The sequence below is a fragment of the Diorhabda carinulata genome, chromosome 8 (assembly GCF_026250575.1).
Source record: "Diorhabda carinulata isolate Delta chromosome 8, icDioCari1.1, whole genome shotgun sequence".
NCBI classification, from domain to species: Eukaryota; Metazoa; Arthropoda; class Insecta; order Coleoptera; family Chrysomelidae; genus Diorhabda; species Diorhabda carinulata.
The window spans coordinates 12,488,188-12,509,674 of record NC_079467.1 but is presented as its reverse complement, the minus strand read 5'-3'; the positions used below and the strand labels follow the sequence as shown (position 1 = coordinate 12,509,674).

Genomic DNA, 21,487 nt, shown 5'->3' with positions numbered 1-21,487 from the left:
AAATTTATAAATAAAACAATTTGCACAAAAATACTGAATCAGAAATTTAGCTAGCCACTTCAGCAACAAAAAAGACTAACAATCAACCTGTAAATTGCATTAATTGCACCGATTTAGCGTTGAAGCTAGAAATCAAATGATGCCAAAGTCTTCCCGCCTTCCATATAAAGGCGAAGTAAAACCTTTTCAGCTACTTTCAAAAAATGAAAGATATCAAACAGTTTTTGCATCATTAACAGATCCTGCTGATATTTTCATTGACGAAAAAATGAAGATACTGCTAGTATCTATGGCATCAAGAACTTCACCAACGAGAATGATGCGAGATTTCGCATTTTTATTAAAAATTACTCTTTCAAAGAAGACAGCGAGCAGTTTAAAAAAAATAAAAAGCTTCGACTACAACTCCATACCACCATGCTGGATATCATTTTACGAACTATTTTCGTTAATTCCATGTGGCTTAATGCAACGGATCCAATATGTGTAAAACTTCAGCCTGAGAACTGCGGTTGGTTCTTCGATGAATATTTAAGACCAATAGGATTCATTGGGGAACATACACCTTTAAGAATTGAAGACATTATCGAAACAACTGAAATAGAAAATGATGAAGAAGGTAGAGAAGTTGGAGATCACAGTTATCTGTCTGATGACTCGGAATCTCAATAACATTTAAAAATTAAAAACTTTTGTATTTATTATTTATTACAATAAATAAAATAATTTTTTTAATTGTTGTTTTTAATTTTGTCTGCTAAACATTGGAATAAAATTTGCAAGATTAGAATTATACATGTATTGCTATAACCTTTTTATTTACTAAAGTGGTATATACACTTTATTGTAACAAAATATACACACATATATAATTAATTGATAAAAAAAAATTAAATACCAATCCTTTATTTTAATACGAAACTACTCCAAAATGATGCTCAGCATGTACGCGTCTATCGCTTTCGTTTTTGTTTTCAAGAGTAGAAAGCATGCGCACTCTCTCTCTGTAAAAGGTCGGGATACAATCAGCTGTTATGTTGTGCCCTCTTCTATCGCATGAGATCACAGATCACACCAGACACGCAACTCAATAATCTGGAAGTGGCAGACGAGAGAAACAGTTGTTGTTCTTCTCATCGCGATATAAAACGTACCTAGGTGGCGCTCTTGGCCGACGAATAGCGGGATTTTTAATTTTGAATTAAAATTTAATTTAAAATGTTTTTAAACATGTAGAAAAATAATTGAAACAAAAATTGAGCTTTGTCAAATTGTATTTGCATAAGTACAACAAAGATTCACAATAATAATAATGCTATGCCACATCTTTTCATAACAAACACAGACTGAATGAGAACTAGTAACATTAGATCATAGGGATTCCAAGAAAACTGAAACAAAACGTTATGCAAGAGGACAAAGTTGTTTGTAAATGTGGACCCAATGAATCAGAATTTGATGGTACTGTAGGTGTATGAATTGTCCAAGAAGTAGACATTTAATGGTATTGTTATTATTTATGCAAAATTTTTCTTTTTGTGCGTGCTGACATTTGCCGGCTGGCTTCAGATCTTAAATTTCGGACAAGTCTTGTACAGTACCATGGGATTCAGATTCTACATATACTTTTAAGTAAAAAATCTTTCAAAAAATAAAAATGTTCCTCACAAGTAATAAATGAGAAATCAATTTCTTGGTTAAGCAAATTTGTTGCTACATCTTGTAGGTTATTCTTTTCACAAATAATCGGTAGCTTATTCTCTAAAACTGTAATACCAATACCAACCGCAATAACAAACTGTTTAGAAGGATAAAACAATTTATTAGAATTTAAGAATTCCTTACTGGAAATAAATTGATTACATGGCTCAGTGTCATCTGAGCTCAAGATGTAACTGCATCTATCGCAAACAAAGTTTAAAAATAATTTTTTAATTATAAAACCGCTGACATAAGCAACCGATAATGTCTGAAGAGAACCAATTTCTACAGCATTTGCAATGTCAACAGCAAATGCACTAGAGTTGCTGTAATTACTTAGTGAGGTGCCTGCAATTTCAATACTTGATTCGTTCATACTTTCAACGGATTCTGAAACACCAGCAGCAGGTTCTAACAAGGAACGTAAATTACTTAAAAGAGTTAATTCATCTTCCTCGCAATTTGTTCCCTTCAAACCCTGATTTGTGAGTCCATTAATAATTTGTGTTTTCAGAGACGCGATAAACTGTGTCACAGTAGGATTTTCATTAGAACCACAGCCTGCACGAATATTTTCAAAAAGGTTTTCAAGTCCATCCTGATTTATACATTTTGTTTTCAAAGTTTTGACCCCTTGCGTTTTTAGAAATTTCCACAGTTCAGTGGTGGCTCTTAAGGTATGTAGCCATCCTCGCTGTGATGGCGGTTTCCAATGATGGGCGTTAAATTCATCGTCTGGTTTTCTTATAAATTTATTATATATATTATATATTATATAAAATATTCCATTCTGAATTTTACAATCATCTGTCCAAATTAAGTTTTGTCTTCCTGATTAAATTAATATAAATTCACAAAAAGCAATTCTTCTTTGATCGTCACCTGGCTCTAAATTTTGTACCAACGAGATTGTTGCTTTGTTTCTGGATCGTAGAAATGTACCCAAGTTTCATCCATAGTAACAATTCGGTTTAAGAAGTCCACATCGCTTTCAAATCGAGCACAGATCGAACGCGATGGTTCTACCCTTGTACGCTTTTGGTCAACTTTCAAACATTTAGGGATCCATTTTGAAGCAATTTTTCTCATGATATCATCATGTCATTAACCGCATCGATATTTTCGGGGAGTGACACAGAAACTGGCCTTCCCGATCGGTCATCATCTTCATTGGAAAATTTACCTCTTTGAAGCTTGCAGTCCAATTTTTCACGGTCGTATACGAAGGAAATTGATCACCAAGGGTTTTAAGCATATCTTCGTAATACTGCTTATCTCTTAACCCTTTTAAATACAGGTATTTGATGATGGCTGGATACTCCAATTTATCGATTTTGACAATTTCGGTGGAGATCTTTTTTCTTTTAATGTATCGCGTAACTCTGGTTTATTTTTTTGACGTCAAACTTTACACTGACACTTCTAATAAGTTATTGATCGTTGCTATGATAACGCAATATTTTGTTTATGCATGGAACTTATCTAGGATAACTAGATATCAATACATCCTCGCAGTATATTGTATGGAATAATTGTTAAAGTAAAATAATAGTGCTTCTAATAATGTAGCAAAATTTTACAACAAAAATATTTATTAGTTGTGGATAAAGTATAGTTCAACATCTACAGAGGGTGTCAAAAAATGTGATCCCCTCTCTAATATGGATAGAAAACTAAAAAATATTTGGGGCTTGCTCAGTAAAAAAATTTTTACGATTTTGCCGCAACTACTGGCAACATTGTAATTGAAATTTTATACGAATATGGTTTGGAAGCTGATACATCCAATGAATTTCTTTTTGTATGACTCCATAGAGGGCGCTAGTTACACGGTTCGTACCAAGTAGTATTGAACTTAACTTCTTCAATATTAGATTGAATAACAGGTACTCTTGTTAAAACTCGATACTGTGTACCATTTTCGGAATGGTTTTCGTTTCTACTACCTACTCTAATTTAATTCCATTTCATGTTATAACCTTGTTTTTTTTTAATACTCATCTTGTGATTTTTTGTTTAATTAATCCATTTATCATTACTTCATACCAGCATCGGTTATTACTTCATAATTTTCAAATCAAAATATTCCGAAAACGGTTCACAGAATCGAGTTTTATCAATTGTACCTTTTTGGTGGAAAATTAAATGATATTTAATTTCACTTGAAGCTATGTTCAATACCACTTGTAGAAACCGTGTAACTAGCGTCCTCTAAGGCAGTCAGACATAAAAACAAATTCATTGGATCTATCAGCTTCCAAAACATATTCGTATAAAATTTCAATACAATGTTGCCAGTAGTTGCGGCAAAATCGTAAAAACTGTGTATTTTTTTCTTCAATACACTTTATCTTGAATACGGATGGCGTTACGAAAATTTTTTTACTTAGCAAACCCCAAATATTTTTCAGTTTTCTATCTATTCTAAAGAGTGGATCACTTTTTTTTAAACACACTGTATAAAAATTTCAGCGAACATTATTTGAACACCATCGCATATATTAATAGAGAAATAGTCTTAATGAATATCATATTAGCATCAAATAACCTGCCAAAGTATTTTATAATGAAAGTAAACTTTTCTTCACCTTGGCCTTCTTCTGGGTCCTTTCTTTTCCAGACCAAAATGTTCCTAAGAAAGCCGAACTAAGAATTATGAATATGACTTTTTCATATTAAAATAATTTTTTTTATTTTTGTTGTACGGAACTTAGAAGCGCGTGGCGGCTCTGATAATTGACTGTAATATCTAATTCTAAGTCTGACGAATCAGTTGAAGAATTGTAGGAAACAAGAACTAGTTTCCTTCAGAAGTCTTCCACAATCGGAAGCACTTTGTGTTTATTGTGATGTTACCTCCAACGGTCTCTTGCAATATTTCCTTGACACTATTAATGTCTTCCTCTTGCTTAGCTTTAACATCTCTAGCTTTTGATTCTGGTAAGTTAAATATAACAATGTTTTTGGCACGCTCTTCACGCTCCATCATTTCATTGATGAGCTCTTCTCGATCAAAGTTTGATGCTGGTTGCACATGTTGGCTTTGAGGTGTTTGAAGCATTTGCCTGAGGCTTTTCATCTCGTCTTGCAACACAACAATCAATTGTTTAAGATCCGGGATCTGGCCGATATTTGCTTTACAAGCTGGACAGTAGAACGTTAGATGCCTGGTTCCTTTTAGGGCCATGCAGCGAGTCTCAGTAGTAGATAATTTCGAGCAGGGGCCACAAAACTTTGTGGCACAACCATCACACTTAAAAATTTCATCCTGTCCATAAGTTTTGTTGCACTGGGAGCAGTTATTCATTTTGTCCTAACCTCAAAACTACAAACTTCTTTTGCGACGAAAATTGGAATTTTTTCAACAGAACTATAACTGTTTCGAGCTTTAGAATGCAATTATTGACGGTAAACTTCAAAAGTCTCTTTTAATAGTAGTTAATTAATAGTTAATGGTGTAATATTCCCAACATATCGTGCTGCATGTGAAGAATTGAAGTTATTAGGAACAAAGTTCGCCGGGTCAGCTAGTTTTTCTTAATTGTTTACTTAGTGCGCTTGCTTCCGGAGATCTTTCTTGTACTAGTCTTTTTCTATCTTTATCTTTTTCCTGTTGTCTGCCTTGTAGTAAGCCTTTTACCTTCGTACACCTCGTTATTTATAATCAATTTATTATATTTGATACTATCTGACCCGGCGAACTTTGTTTCGCCTTAATGGAAATAAATAAGCAGTTTTTTTTAATTGGAAAAAATACAAAAAAAATTAAATACCTACATTAATCATTCATAATTATTTCCTGTATTTTAGTACATAGGTTGCTCTTCATTTAAGTACCTTGTGATACACGACATTTTTTGTTTTATTATCAGACGCAAAAACAAACAACGCAGATGGTCTTCCGACCCGTGAACATGCCACGTATAATTGATCATGGGAAAAACATGAATGTTCTAGATTTAAACCACAAACTTTTAAGGATTGGCCTTGTGATTTGTTGATGGTCAATCGGAAATTGAAGTCTTTTAAATTCAAACGGCATATCGGTTGGGATCATCGGTATCCTCGGAATGAGAACTTCCTCACCTTTGAATTTTCCTATCATTATCGAAGCGTAAATTACATTGTTCATCAATTTTCTAACCACCAAACGCGTACCGTTGCACAGTTTTGGTTGGTTTAAGTTTCGAAGCATGATTACTACGGAGCCAACCTTTAGGCGTAAATTGTGCGGTGGTAAGCCAGACACGTCCAAAGAGTTTAAAAATTCAATTGGATAGTTGGTGGCTTCATCTTCATTTGTGACGCAGTCAATAGATTTGAATGAATGCATTGTTCCAATGATCTTATTTTGAATTATGTAGTTTAGGTCATCTACATCTTTATTCTTAGCCGCTAAAATTGCTCGCTCACTCAACCATTCATTATTTTTGTAGTTAGAAATAATTTCTGGAAATACATTGTTGATAAGTTCGTCTTTTGATGAGACAAAATTACAGAAATTATTTGGAAATGATATTAATCCGCTCGATTCATCGACAGGTACTTGACCATTACCGATAGTCAGCAATTGCTCCGAGAAATCTTCAGCAGATGTACCATTAAGCAATGTAACTCTCATGTTTATTGTCAGTTGCAGTTTGTTCACATAGCGCCATAGATTTGACGATTTGAGGCAAGCGTTTATTTCGTCGGCAGCCGTAGATCTTAGAATTACTGGCAGTATTTGGCTGAAATCGCCAGACAGTAAAATCATTGCTTCTCCAAAACATCTCGAGTCATTGCGTAAATCTTTTAATGTTCGATTAAGTGCTTCTAATACAAGTTTATGCGCCATTTAACGGTAATTTGAATGCTGAATGAGCTGTACGGCATCCTTCTAACAATGTGGCTGCTATTCCAGAAGAAGCAACTGCAACCGCTATGTTAGATCTCGCCAGAACAGTTGCTAAAACTAATGACATGAGGAATGTCTTGCCAGTTCCACCAGGGGCATCTAGGAAATATAAACCACCATTTTCATCATCGATTGCCTTCATTAAAGTATCATAAACTTCCTTTTGTTGGTAATTCAACAGGGGTACATTCGTTTGAACTTCTAAATCTAATTCCTGGTGATCATATTCACGTTCCCGTTCCAATTCTCGATTAAATGCGTCATTCATTTCACGATATGGTGCTGGCATTCCTAACCTGATTAATAAATTACCGCCCATGAGGTAACACATATCTTCGATCAAGAGTAAAGCACGATTATGTATCTCCTCATTCATCTCAATATCGTGATTTCTGGAACTGACACGAATTTGATGTAAAATATCTTCTGACATATTATCCTTGTATTTGTGCTACAGGTTACATGGGTTTGATGGAAAACATGTCGAAATTATGATAGCGAATAATGTGCGTATCTGACTTGGAGATGCAGAGATAATGGCTTCAGCGATTGTCGTATTCCAATGACTATCGTTTTCTAATAACTTCAATTCTTCACATGCAGCACGATATTTTGGAAATATTACACCATTAACAGTTCGTAGTGACTCAAATGACGTTGGCCCACGCACATTTACCAGCAACAACCGCAAATAGAAACATTCATTATTCTTTGGATGAACTGTATACATACGACCAAGAGCATCAGTAGAACGCACATCTGGATACCCAGGAACCGCATCGCCTTGCTTCCGTCTTTGAAAATTCTTCGATGAAGCATTCCAAGTATAATAACGTGGCATCTCCGAGTAAAGCAAAGTTCGTGCAAACTGATCGCTTTGGCAGATTGCAAAAAACTGGTCAATGTAGTTGCTGGAGGTGTTTCAGCACGTTGCGTAGCATTCGAAGCCGTGAAATATACTCGTTGACCATTCTCCAGATGCACCGCCAAATGCGTAACAGTAGGATGACGTTCGTGAATGGGAAATGCGAATATACGCCAAATCGCTTCATTACAGTTCACATAACGACCAACTTGATAGCGTGAAATTTCATCGTTGGTATTCGAGGATTGTAATCCAAAAACCGCCATATCACTGCCTTTCGTGACATATTTGCAAATATATTTTATGGACTGAATTGCAGTATTCAACGTTGCAATGTGTCTTGAACGATTTAGAAATAAGTGGCGAAAATGGAACAATCCACCTGTTGTCGACAACGAAATCCATTCTTTCACTTTCGTTGTGACAGTTCGACCGTTATCATCTGGTGATCGACGCCGATACAGCGGATAACCATCATTGCCAGTGACAGTCTCCGCCGTTAATTTCCGTAGATATCGTTTAGAGCACTTTCCATCGACCATGCAAGGTGATTGGGGATTGATGGCACCACACGGTCCATGAATCATATTAGTAGTAACAACATCATGTAGGTCTGGATCGACTTCATAATCAGGAATCTCGGCACATATGATATCATCTATTTGGTCAGGCTGAATTCTTTCCACTAACCAAATAAGAATGTGTGCGTGCGGCAGGCCTCGCTTTTGCCATTCGATTGAATACATCCAGCATCGAGTATCTCCAAAGACGCGTTGTTTAACAATAAAGTTCATCAGGGACCGAATTTTTTGCCTGAATATACGTGCTGTGATGTCGTGTCTATCACTTGATGTTTGTCCGGGAAGTAGCAATTGAGTAATTTCTATCCATTTTGGATTACAGGTAAAAGTAATAAAGAGATCGGGCCGACCGTAATGACGAATATATGTCATTGCATCTTGTGCATATTCATGCATATGACGTGGACTACCAATGTATGTCGCCGGCAGAATAGTTAATCGACCAATATTAGCTGCATTTCCTTCAGTACTAACTGCATCACGTAAATGGATGTACTCCTCAGAACGCAGTTTGGCTTGGTTCAACCTAATGAATGTTAAACGTTCCGTTTCTATTTTTACATACATGTCAACGCAATACTGCTGAAACAATTGACGAAACCGCAGCAAATAGTTGTCAGCATTTTGACGAATCATCAAACGATATGCGTAATAATTCATTGAGCTAACTTTCTTTGTAGTTTCTTCACCTGAAATTAAAAATTTGATAATTAACCATTTTAAAGGCAAACAATACAGACATTAACCATTTTTTTAATAAGCATTATTTTAAATCAGTGTCTTTCACAAATAAATGAAATAAATTGTGATACTGATACTCACAATTCAATGGATTTTTCATTTTAATATTAAAATAATATCCATCTTCTCCTTGCCAAAACATCAGCGGGTATTGCAATGTGTCATATGATCGATGAGTTTCAGATATTTGTTGCAGTTGACCATTATCGCGACGTGTAAGCACAATATCGCGTTTTTCCAATTGTTCACCAACAATCAGGATGGCAACTTCGTCTACTGTTGGAGCATTAAATGTCCTTTCGTGTGTTCCAGATGGTCGTTTATCTGCTTTGATGACAACTTTATAGTCATCACTTGGCATGCGCTCTAAAGCACTCTTAAACAACCTGATCAACGCATGATGTTCATGAAGCAAACACTGCAAGTCTCGCTTCATTCCTGCATTTGATCAAGTTGTTCTTCCATGTTGCCCATGAAATATATTTGTAAAAATTTATTCTGTGTATCTTCGAAAGGTAGTAATGATCCAATTCGATGATGAATCTGTCCTTGTATCTACAAAATAAAAACCAGACAGTATTAACTGTGTTATAAACACTTTTTTCGGTCGGAGAGTAGAGTTCAGAATTAGCAAATATACTATATAGGTACCAATAGATAAAGTAAGTTATTCTTTAACTACATCTATATAAGTACAAAAATAAATACCTTAAATGTCGGATTAAATCCTCGTTCTTCGATAATATCTGCTCCAAATGACGTCATCTGGAAACAACCATTGTATTTTTGTGTATTTGCAAGAAAGTGGCGTGATTCTTGTGTTTCGCCACAAAGCATTGAATACAATGGCTCAGGTGGCGGAGTCAACAATGGCAATTTCACTTTACCATTAAGGCAGCATAATCCAGGGGTTTCTCCGGAAAACTTTAATGCACCACAATACTCGCAAACAACGTCCATTTGCCCAATGCAAACGCTAGGATGCAAGCTGTAATCATTGCTGCAATCGTATTGAAACGCTGCTCGATTCAAATCAGCACTTGATAAATATCTTGTTCTGCGTCGCAAATTATCTATTTGTTGACCTCTGTTGTTCACTCGACGATTCTGCATTGCCAACCGAGCTGTTTCACGGGCTGCTTCACTTTGCTCTCGTGATTGAGAAGCACGAAGTCGAGCCATACTATAGCGGCGCTGTTCACGTACAATTTCTTGTTCTTCTTCAGTCCTTTCATTTGCAGTATTTCGTATTCTTCTTGCATCACGGCTTTGTCGGGAAAGATTCGATCGTCTTGGTCGCGGCATTATTAATTAAACTTCACTTCACCTAAAAACTCAAATTTTCAACCATACCGAGTTTTATAGTTCACTTCCCTTTTTACGAATGGGCAATGACACTATCATTACATTATAATTGTTAATTATTTATTTAATAGAAATAGTTTTATTATTGATTTCTTACGAATAGGCAATGGCACTATCATTACATTATAATTGTTAATTATTTATTTAATAGAAATAGTTTTATTATTGATTTCTTACAAATATCAAATTGTCATCCATACGTCATTACATATCTGTCATTATACGTCAATTACATAGCTGTCATTTGCGTTTTGTTATTCCAAGTCTGATTCTTTTTTGTTATACCACGTTTTATAGTGACTGACGTTTCATGTCAAGTCATACGGGAATGCTGTCGAACGCGATAAATTTCATGTCAAGTCACACGGGAATGCTGTCGAACGGGATAAAAAGTATCCTATGTCCTTCTCCTGGCTCTAAACTACCTCCCTGCCAATTTTCAGCTAAATCGGTTCAGCCGTTCTTGAGTTATAAGTGGAGTAATTAACACGACTTTCTTTTATATATATATAGATACGCGAACGTCAAAAAGCTAATAAGTCAAATGAATAAAATCGAAAAACATGAAAATAGCAATGAAAAAGGATAAGGAGAGTGGAACAAATTATATGAAAACGTAGAAAAAAAGAAAGAGGTCCAGAAGGGGTGATAAAAGAACAAAAAAAGGAAAATATCTCATGACGAGAAGCATAGAAAGGATGAGGAAGATAGCAACATGGAACATTAGAGGATTGAGAGTAAAGAAAATTGAACTAATAAAAGAATTTGAAAAAAATGTTATATACATTGGAAATTACATAAACAAAAAAAATTCAAGGGGAAATAAAACTAGAAAGTGGACATTTGTCACTATTTAATGGTGTAGACACAAAAAGTAAAGCAAAAGAACTGAATGTAACATAGATCACAACAATTATTATAGTATTTGGTCAACATGAACATGCACAATCGAAAGAGAAAGAAGAATTTTGAGACAAGTTGAGAGAGATAATGGAACCTGCTTGATACACATACATAATAATGGGAGATTTTAATAAAAAAGTTGGGAAAAAGATGAGCAAAGCAGTGACGTAATTGGTACATAGAGTGAAGGAAAGAAACAACAATGGAGTGAAGCTAATAAATTTCGACTACTATATTCTACCAATATAAAGGCTCACATAAATACACTAGATAAGTTAGCAGCAGTACTGAAAACTATCTTTGATCAAGTTCTAATAATATCAGGGATAAGTGACATCAGTGTCATGCGAAGCGAAGAGATATAAAGCAAACATTATCTTTTAAGATCAAAATTGAAAATGGCAATCGTGAGACAGACAGTAGTGTAGTTGTAAGTGTATCAATAGAAGAGATTTAGTATAAATTCAAGAATATAATTCTAGAGGCAGCAATGTAAGTATGTGGTATTACCAGAACAAAGATATACAGACCAGACTAAATAAACAGAAATGGAGAGAATATCTAAGAAATAAAACCACTTAAGAATACGAACATTATAAAATTCAAAGAAAAAATGTTGAAGACATGGTAATCGCAGCAAAAAAAGAAGCAAGGGAAGATTCTGGCCAAAAGATAGAAGAAGACAGTAAAGGAAATCAGTAAATCTTCTTCAAGATTCGAAATATACTAAGAAATGGGAAATCGAACAACTTAAAACAAATAAGAAATTACAGAGCGATGGAGGTAGCAGGACTACTTAATGTAGAAGAGGAACAATTGTAAATCCAAGATAAAAGGCATCTAGATAAAGTCGAAATGTCAAAATTTATCTTTCTTTTAAAAATTATCAAAAAAAACTAATTTTAAAACAGAAGAGACCTAAAATCAAGAACATTTAGATGCATCAAAAGGTATATATATATATATATATATAACTTAACTTTTAATTTACTGGAACCGTGTTTTTAAAAACTAACTTTATTTCTAACATAAATTCTATCAACAACTTCAATTACAAGACTGATATTTTTTAATACAAACCTGAATTAAATAATCTTTTAGTAAACACAACTAAGCAATTTTACAATAAAATAAGTTCTTAATCAGCACAATATACTGTCCACCTAAGGGCAGTGGCGTAGGTGACACCTCCCCCTTTAGAAGGAAGCTTCTCCTGGAAGCTGGATCCCATCTTCTGTTGCCTGCGGGTGATTCTTACTTGTCCTTCCTGAATGTTTCCTCTTATACAAAATCCACAAGAAGGCCAATATCAATGCTGTATAAAGAAGAATAGTCCAAATACTAAGAATGTGAAAATTAGTGTTTTCCGTGAATATTGGCGTTACCAGTTGATTTGGAATATCCTTCAATTTTAACCTTTTTAAATCAATCTTCATTGGAAAAACGTGTAATTGATTTAATTTCAAATTTAATTCATTTATTACAAAAGGTTGTCCAAACGTTTTTTGTTGAAATATTAACTCTTGGTTCCTAAATATAATTTTACGTGATGAATTTTCTATTAAATAAATGCCTTTAAGAGTTCTCACTTCAGTTTCTTGCTTACATTTTATGATTAATTTTTCTTCTACGGGAAATATTGCCAAAAATTGATTTATCTCCGGAATAATTTCAATGTGATTCTTAATTATTTCAATTTTTGTATATTGACAATATGTAGAATTTCCTGCTAGCAATATGTTTTCTTCGCATCCATAATTATTATTGTCTTGCAAATGGTTAGGACATTGAAAAATATTGCCGCGAGTACAAATGTCATTTAGAGGTTTAATGACATTATTTGATTTAAGTAAAAATTTTGAATTAGGTATTAATGTTACGTATTCTGATTCAATTTCTGTAGGTATAGGTAACATATAAAAAAGATTAAATAAAATATCATAGTTAATGGGTATCGATAAAAAATATTGTATTTGATTATTTTCTACTTTACAAACTACGTCTATGACGGCTTCAAATTCTAAGATATTTTTATGTTTTAATTCAAAGGGTAATTCCGCTTGGTAGTAATAATGCACTTTTTGCAACTCAACAAATAAATCGTGAGATTTTATAATACTTGGATGTAACGTTCTAAGTTTACAGAAGGTCAAGGAATTTTCAACCGTTTCTAAAATGTCTTGAATTACATTGAATGTGATAAGAAGTTCGTTGAATAACTCTTTTAAATATTTAATATTTTCCGCATTTGCTTGAAAATCTAGAATATCTCTTTTCTTAAATATTTTAGTTTTTAATAATTTTTCATTATACTGAATGTCCTGAATTGTCTTATTAAAATTATCAATTATTTGGCGACTAACAAAATATTGCATTCCTATTTGATTTTGCAAGTTTTCTTGGTTTTGTTTTAAATGTTCCATAATTGAATTAATTCTTTCTCCATCTTCAGAGTCCAAGTTTCCTGTAATTGTTTTTACTATTGATCCAAGACCGTTAATTAACCCTCTCTTTGGTCTATCTAAGGTAGAATGAATATTAATGTTATCAAATTTTTCTTCTACACTATTCCTAGTGTACTCTATTATATTTATAATATTTTCTGTTTCAGAATGAAAAAATGTATTATTAGATATATTATAATTAAAGTGATTATATTGTATACTTAACTTATTATATTCTACGAGTAGTGGACTTAAATTATAAAAATGAACAAAAGTATGACTGGATTTCTGCAGCTTGGCATATCCAAGATTTATGGGAAGTATTCCCAAGTTATAGGTAACATCTTTTATATTGACTGTTGCATCTCCGGCGGTGACGAACCTAAAATAAATTTATAGGGAGTCTTTTTAGGACGTTTTATGTTTGAAAGATGAATATTTTCTGAAGTATTTTTGTGTCTAGTAGCGATTTTAGCTGTTTTTAGTCGGGTATTTTTGCTTTTGATTTCTTCACTTTTATATTTATTTTTGGTTTTACCTTGTGCCTGTTTATTACGTACGTACACTTTAGTGGGTATTGTATCTGGTAATTCTTCACGGCTTTTATTTGCTTTAGAGATTACTTTTTATTTGTTTTCCTGTAATTTTTCATTTAAATTCGAGTATAAAATTTTCATTTTATCTTTGTGATTTTGTATATAATTATTAACTACTTGTTGATCAATTTCTATATCGAAAGGTGTGTTACTGGTTATGTGTCCGGTAATTATTTCGTTTGGTTTCAATTTTGTTGCAGAATGAACGCTATTATTATAGGCTAATAATGCGTAAAGTATTTTATTTTCAATAGTCTCATTTTTAAAATCTTTTTGATTATTCAAAAGTCTGACGTGTTCAATAATCGTAGAGTGGAATCTTTCAGCAATTCCATTCGATTCTGGGTGTTGAGAACTTATGAAATGAATTTTAATTTTATGCGTTTCTAATAGTTCTTTTACAACAGAATTTTTTAACTCAGTTCCATTGTGCGAAATTATTTGTTCTGGTATACAGTGGTGTGTAAAATATTTAATTAGACTATGAGCTACCTCTATTCCTTGTCTAGATTTTAATTCATACATTTGACCATATTTGGAAAATGAATCTATTATCGTAAGAAATTTACTATTTTCTAAGGTTATCGTGTCTAAATGCAAAATTTGGAAAGGTTTAGTAGCTGTGGGGGTAACATTTAAAAATGGTTTTATTGGTTTTCTATCATATTTGCTTAACTGGCAAACTTCACATTCGTTTATATAAGTTTGTATAGATGCTCTTTGATTTGGCCAGTAATACAAAGCTTTTAATTGATTTTCAGTTTCATCTAGTCCTCTATGATTAGTCTTACCTTCGTGGTAATTTTGAATTACTTCTTTAATTTCATTTAAAGGAACATCTATTAATTTTTTATCATATTTAACAAAGTCAATTTGAGAATCTTGAAAGTGATTTTGTAGAACGACACTGAATTTTTCATAAATTGGGTCTTCGAAATAAATAAAATATTTAGTTTTTGGTACTATGTATACTTTGTTTATTTTCATACAGTTTCATAATAGTAGGTACGGCTGGTTCGAAATTTACTTCTGAAAATATTAATTGATTTTTACCAACATTTATCGCTGAATCTGAAATTGGTATACCAATTACAGGATTTGTATGAACAGTTATATCTTCGTCGTCATTCTCATTATTATTACTTTCATTATCTGTTTCAACTATTATTATTATACATTATCATCGGGAGTTGATGAGAGTTTTTTATTAAATTTGTCCATATAAACTAATAATTTTTTAGAACATTGAGGTTCTTGTTATTCAGTTTCGTTGATATTTATTTGAATTCGGGATAAACAATCGCTATTGGTATTTAAAGCACCCTTTTTGTATACGATATCATAATCATATTCCTCAAGTTTCAAGCGCCATCTAACAAGTTTTGAACTTGGATCTTTAAGTGAGAATAACCACTGGAGTGGTTTATGATCGGTAACTATTGTAAATTTTCTGCCAAAAAGATAGGGGTGGAAGTATTTGGTTGCCCAAACTATGGCAAGAAGTTCTTTCTCGATTAGAGAATAGTTGCATTCTGAATCATTTAGGGTTCTACTGGCGTAAGCCACAGGTAAATCAGAGCCTATTTTGCCTTGACTTAGAACAGCACCTAAAGCATAATTGCTGGCGTCTGTGGTAAGGTTAAAGGGTTTTGTAAAATCTGGATATTGAAGTATTGGTTCATTCATTAACAGATTTTTACACATTTCAAAGCATTCGAAGTAATCTGAATCGTTTACATTAATAATTGCATCTTTTTTCAGTCTAATAGTTAATTTTGAAAAATCTTTTATACATTTTCGGTAATACCCTAGGAGTCCAAGGAAACCTTTAAATTGTTTTGAATTTTTTGGTATTGGAAATTTTTGAATTGCTAAAATTTTATCTGGGTACGGTTTTACACCTTCTGGCGTGACAATATGTACCAGATATGCTACTTTTTTTTGGTAAGAATTCGCATTTATCAATTTGTAATTTAAAATTAGACTCTCTTAATCTATTGAATACTTCTTTTAAATTTGAGATGTGTTCTTGTAAACAGGTACTGAACACAATTATATCATCAAGGTACACCAAACATTTTTCGTTCTGTATACCCATTAGGATATTGTCCATGACCCTTTGAAAGGTTGCAGGAGCTCCTTTCAGTCCCATGGGCATGCGCACATATTCATAGTGCCCATTTTCTATATTAAAGGCTGTTTTCGGAATATCCTCCTCAGCCATTCCGATCTGATGGAAGCCAGAAGCGAGATCTAATGTAAAATATTGGCAACGTCCAAGCTTATCTAGTAACGTTGTAATATCTGGCAATGGATATCGATCTCCAATTGTGATCTCATTCAGTTTTCGATAGTCAACAACGAGTCGAAACTTCGGCTTTTGAGAAGCATCTAGCTTCTTTGGGACTATCCAAATGCTGCTAGACCATGGAGAATTGGATGGTCTAATAATATTATCACTTAACATTTTTCGTATTTGATTTTGAATTTCCGTTCGGTGAATCTCAGGGTACCTGTATGATTTTGAATAAATAGGTATTTCATTAGAAGTTTTAATGTGATGTTTTATTTTACTTGTGAAGGTGAGCTGATTTCCTTCAACATGAAAAATATCACTATACTCTTGAATTAATTTTAATACGGATTGTTTCTCTTCGGAATTCATATGTTCAGTTCTAACTTTCGAAACATCAAATTTAACATTTTCACAATAAATTTTATTAAAATTTGGGTTGAGAGTTTGTTCGTATTCATCGAATGTCTCAACACTAATAGAAGGGCTTAAATCTACTCGAAAGTTGGATTCTGAAGGATTTAAAATTGTACATAAAGCTATATTATTTTCAACTTTTGTTAAACATTCCGGGATTTCTAATTTCCCAATTCGTGTATATGGTATAATAACATTACCATTTTTTACATTTTCGATATTTAATTTAATTACTTGTTCACAACGTGGAGGCACTACTATACAATTCGTGGATCCAGTTTTAATGTCAAAGTAATTCAATTTAATTTGACTATAAGGAGTCATAAGCAAATTATTATTTAAATCGATAATTGCATTTAGTATTTTTAAATTATCCAATCCTAACAAACAATCAAAATGATCGTGAAATTTGAGAACGCAATATTCTAAATTGAGCGGTTTCCTATAATTAAACATTTTAGGGATTGGAATGAGTGTGCAGAAATTTTGTTGACTGCTACCAAAGGCAGATTTTACATGGAAGGGTTTTTTGACATAAGATTTGTTGAAATATTTCTCAGCAACTGCTGGTGTCACAAAGGATCTTGTGCTACCAGTATCAATTAAAACCTTAAGATTTTGTTCTGGAAAAATTATATAGAGTAACACGCTTTCTGAATTATTTAAGTTTAACAATTCGATCATGTTTGGTTTGATTCCGAGGCTGGTGTCTCTAAAAAATTATCGGATTCATCATTAGTGCAATCAGAATCGTCTATATTATAGAGTTCTTCCGAGATAAAATTTCTAGGTTGATTCGGATTGTGTTGGAACCTATTTTGATAATTTTGAGGTTGGGGTCTAGATGTATTTCTTGTAGACATACTCATTGGAGTTGGATTTGGAAATCTTTGGTTCTGATTGGGTTTAAAGACGTTTTGACCATTATTAGAAAAGTTTGTATTATTCCTATTAGAAGGGATATAAGAAGTTGATGGACGATATTGCGGGTTTGGTGCGGAATTTCGATTAGTATATTGATAATTCTGCATAGAATTTTGCCTAGGAGGTGGCAGCCTATATGCCAAATTATTTTGGAAATTGGTTTTATTTTTATGTGAATTATTTTGCGTATTCAAGGATGAAAAAACATTTTTCGGATGATTATTCTGGGTCATATAAACTTGAAAATCATTTGTAAGAACATTTAAAGCAATATTCAAATTTTCTGGATTTTTCGTACGCATTAATGTGCCTAAAGGTTCTTTTAAACCGCGTAGCATTACTCTGAGAGCCAAATTTTTAAAGTTATTACCCAAAATTAAATGTTCACTAACATTAGAATGTGTCGTGAGATAAGAAATTTGAAGATTTAATAAATGTTGAATTTTATTATAAAATTCGAAAGGCGTTTCATTACCTTGTTTCATTTCTGAAAGTTCTATATTTAAAGTGTAAATATCTCTTTTGTCAGCGTAAGTATTAAGAAGCATCTTTTAGATTTTCCCAAGTTCTTATCGTACAAGAAGAAATGTTTATGGCTGCTTCACCTTTTATTTTTGCTAAGATGCTGGACATCAAATATTCGTTTTGAAAATCCCCTACATCCACAGTATTATAAAACTTACTTACTAATTTCTCTGAAATTTCTATAAACCTAGGAAGTAATGCATTGTTTCCATCAAATTCGGGTATCATATCAAGATACTCTTTTTTTAAAATAGGTAATTGTGGAGTAGCCATTTTATTAAAATTATTCATAGAAAAAAGTTTTGGTGATGCTAAGTTAAATTTTATTTTAGTATTAACAGAGTTTGAGCCTGAATTTGAGTTATTTGAATCAGAATTTGAGTCAGAATCGTCAGATGTGTCAAGTAAATAATTAATATTTCCTCTATCTGACATTAAAACACTTACAGCAATAGAATGAAGATCCTTTCCATTGGCTCGGACTGCACAGGAACAACCAATATCCTCTTGATTCTTCCGGTTTATGGCACAACACAGATCTTCTACTTGAGTTATTCAGTTCGCCCAACTAAGAGTTCCAATAATTAATTTTCACTTGTTCGAATAGTCAACAAATCGTAGAAACGAACCGAATGTTATATGCTTTAACTTTCGATTGACTATCCTACTGACTGCGCCACTTAACTTTTAATTTACTGGAACTGTTACGACTTCTAAATTTTATATGGAAGCTAAACCTGGCAACGCTGCGACCACGAGGGCCGAGAAGAGAGACAGCAAAACCCAGGGCATTCAAGATACACACCACAAGAGTTGCAGACGTAAAATTAATAAAAATCTGTTTATTGTATAATAATTCAATATCAATATATGAGATGCGAGGATAATATATGTAATTAAAGTTGTGCGTTTACGAAATACAATAGAGTATCATTATTATTATAATAAAAGAAGAAAAGAACAAACACCGACACCTAAACAGGAACCGTGTTTTTAAAAACTAACTTTATTTCTAACATAAATTCTATCAACAACTTCAATTACAAGACTGATATTTTTTAATACAAACGTGAATTAAATAATCTTTTAGTAAACACAACTAAGCAATTTTACAATAAAATAAGTTCTTAATCAGCACAATATACTGTCCACCTAAGGGCAATGGCGTAGGTCCATATATATATATATAACGAAGTTTGGGTTAAACATGTAATCACACAATCAAACCACTTTACTAATATGAACATGGTAAATTCGTTAATATGACCTCTTTTTGGGCGGAAATTGTAATTAAAATTTTTTCGATTTTGAACAGTTCTATTTGCCCTATCTCTTCTATTATTCTGTTATCATTAAATCTATTGTTATTTTCATTAATTTCATTGAATTTGTATCAATTCGTATTTTCGACAATTCTTCAAATTTCATTCTGTACTTTCCTGATATTATTTGTGTTACTATATTACGACTTAACTATTTATGATTATTCTGACTTAAATGTGTTTTTACCTTGTACATGAATCGCAGAGTTGCTAGTATATTTTCATATTTTATATAGCTATTGTGTCTATGATGTCTGGAAACATTTCTTTAGATCATTTCTGATGATTTCTTTCACCATCTATCATCATTTTTATTTTGGTTTTCAAAGTTTGTGTTGCACAGTTTTTATGTACCGGCTGTTTGCGGAAACAACGGTTTTTTTTGTCATTATGAATAATTGGCAGTCCTGTTAACAACATTTTTAAGTGCTGTCATCTCGACTTTTCATTTTTACGTCATGTATTCCGATTTACTTGTAATTTGAATTTATTTTGTTAAGTAATTGTATTTGTATTGTCGGTGCTCTCATTTCATTAATAATGTGACGTCACAAATTGAATTAATTATTGTATCTGTCTGCTTATTATATTTCCAACCTTTGATGAATCACAGAGCAAATAGGACTTTCCGTGGTCTTGGACAGAATTTATGTGATGTTTATGAATAACGTAAATAATAATCTAGATCAAATATTTTAATAACCTAAATTGTCGTTATCTTAATTCTGCCAGTAATGATAGTTGTGACAGATGTTGAATTTAGAGTTTCCAATATGTTCTCGTGCTTTAATTCTTTAAATTTCTTTCGAATCAATATTTTCTTGGTTCTATTGCACTCAACACTCACACACAGAAAGTTCAATTTTTTTCGTCACCCTCACGATAACTCGTAACAACTCTCGACTCTTTTTTTTTCGTCTCCATAACAAAATTGTCATTGCTTTTTACAATCGCGTTTCACATTTTTTTAGTGCTCCCGAGAAAAACGCCACACTTTTTTTATTACCGCAGTATTAGGAATTTTGATAATATAGGTTTGAACATTAATTCACAAATTGTATATGATTGCGCTTATTTCGAAAAATTAATACATTGTTTCCTTTTCCATACGTCACCTTTATTTTATATCATAAAGTTTCCCTTTCATTGTGGAATTCTATGTGATTTTAATTTTGTTGTTTAAATTTTAAGGACTGGCAACCCATGAAAGGGACAAAGGATACAACCTCAAGTAAAATTATTCAATGATTAATTTGTTATTAATTTTTAGGGTTACGAAAGAACATAGAGAAAATCTAGCCAAAAGTGCTAAACAGTTTTTTGTGAAATGCAGAGATGATATAAGAGACGTACAAATTAAATACGTCAAGCAAACAAAGAAAAAAGAGTCTGTATCTCAAGATTTAGCCAGAAACATTGAGAATCAAATAATTTCAATAGCTGATGGTTACATAACTCAAGCAGAAACTATTTGGGAATCCAAACAAGATGAACTGATTGCAAAAGAATAAGACTTCAGTACAAATATGTATGAATTATGAAAAATTTTTGTTGATTTATCGATAAAACAGTGGTGCTACAGTACATACGAACCTTCCTTTGCAATTGTCAACTAACAAATTTTCAAATAAATTTCATTTGTGGTTATGAAATATTTTTTATTCATTTTCTCTATTGCTGAACTTAGCTGAATAGCTGCGTATTCTAACGGCCTATAGGTTACAAAATCTCTACCAACTGTTATTGAGTAATAGTGAGGAGATGACATAATGGCTTTTCAGAAACAATGAACCTGTATCAGATGGATCAACTTATTTTTTTAGTTTTATGCTTAAATATTTCATTAATTCGCTAGTTTATCGCTTTATAGATGTAAATTCAGTTATATAACCATTATTGTTCAATAATTATCA

The 21,487-nt window shown here is 32.7% G+C and overlaps 1 protein-coding gene across 1 annotated transcript in view; it reads left to right on the top strand.

Moving 5' to 3' along the window:
- LOC130897084 (ribosome-recycling factor, mitochondrial) overlaps positions 1–21,226 on the top strand; it is a 30,580-nt gene extending 9,354 nt beyond the window's left edge. Inside the window, exon 4 of the mRNA XM_057805669.1 lies at positions 20,845–21,226. Coding sequence (XP_057661652.1) covers positions 20,845–21,085 — 241 coding nt within the window. The 3' untranslated portion in view covers positions 21,086–21,226. The remainder of the gene's footprint in view (positions 1–20,844) is intronic.
- Positions 21,227–21,487: the final 261 nt, after the last annotated feature.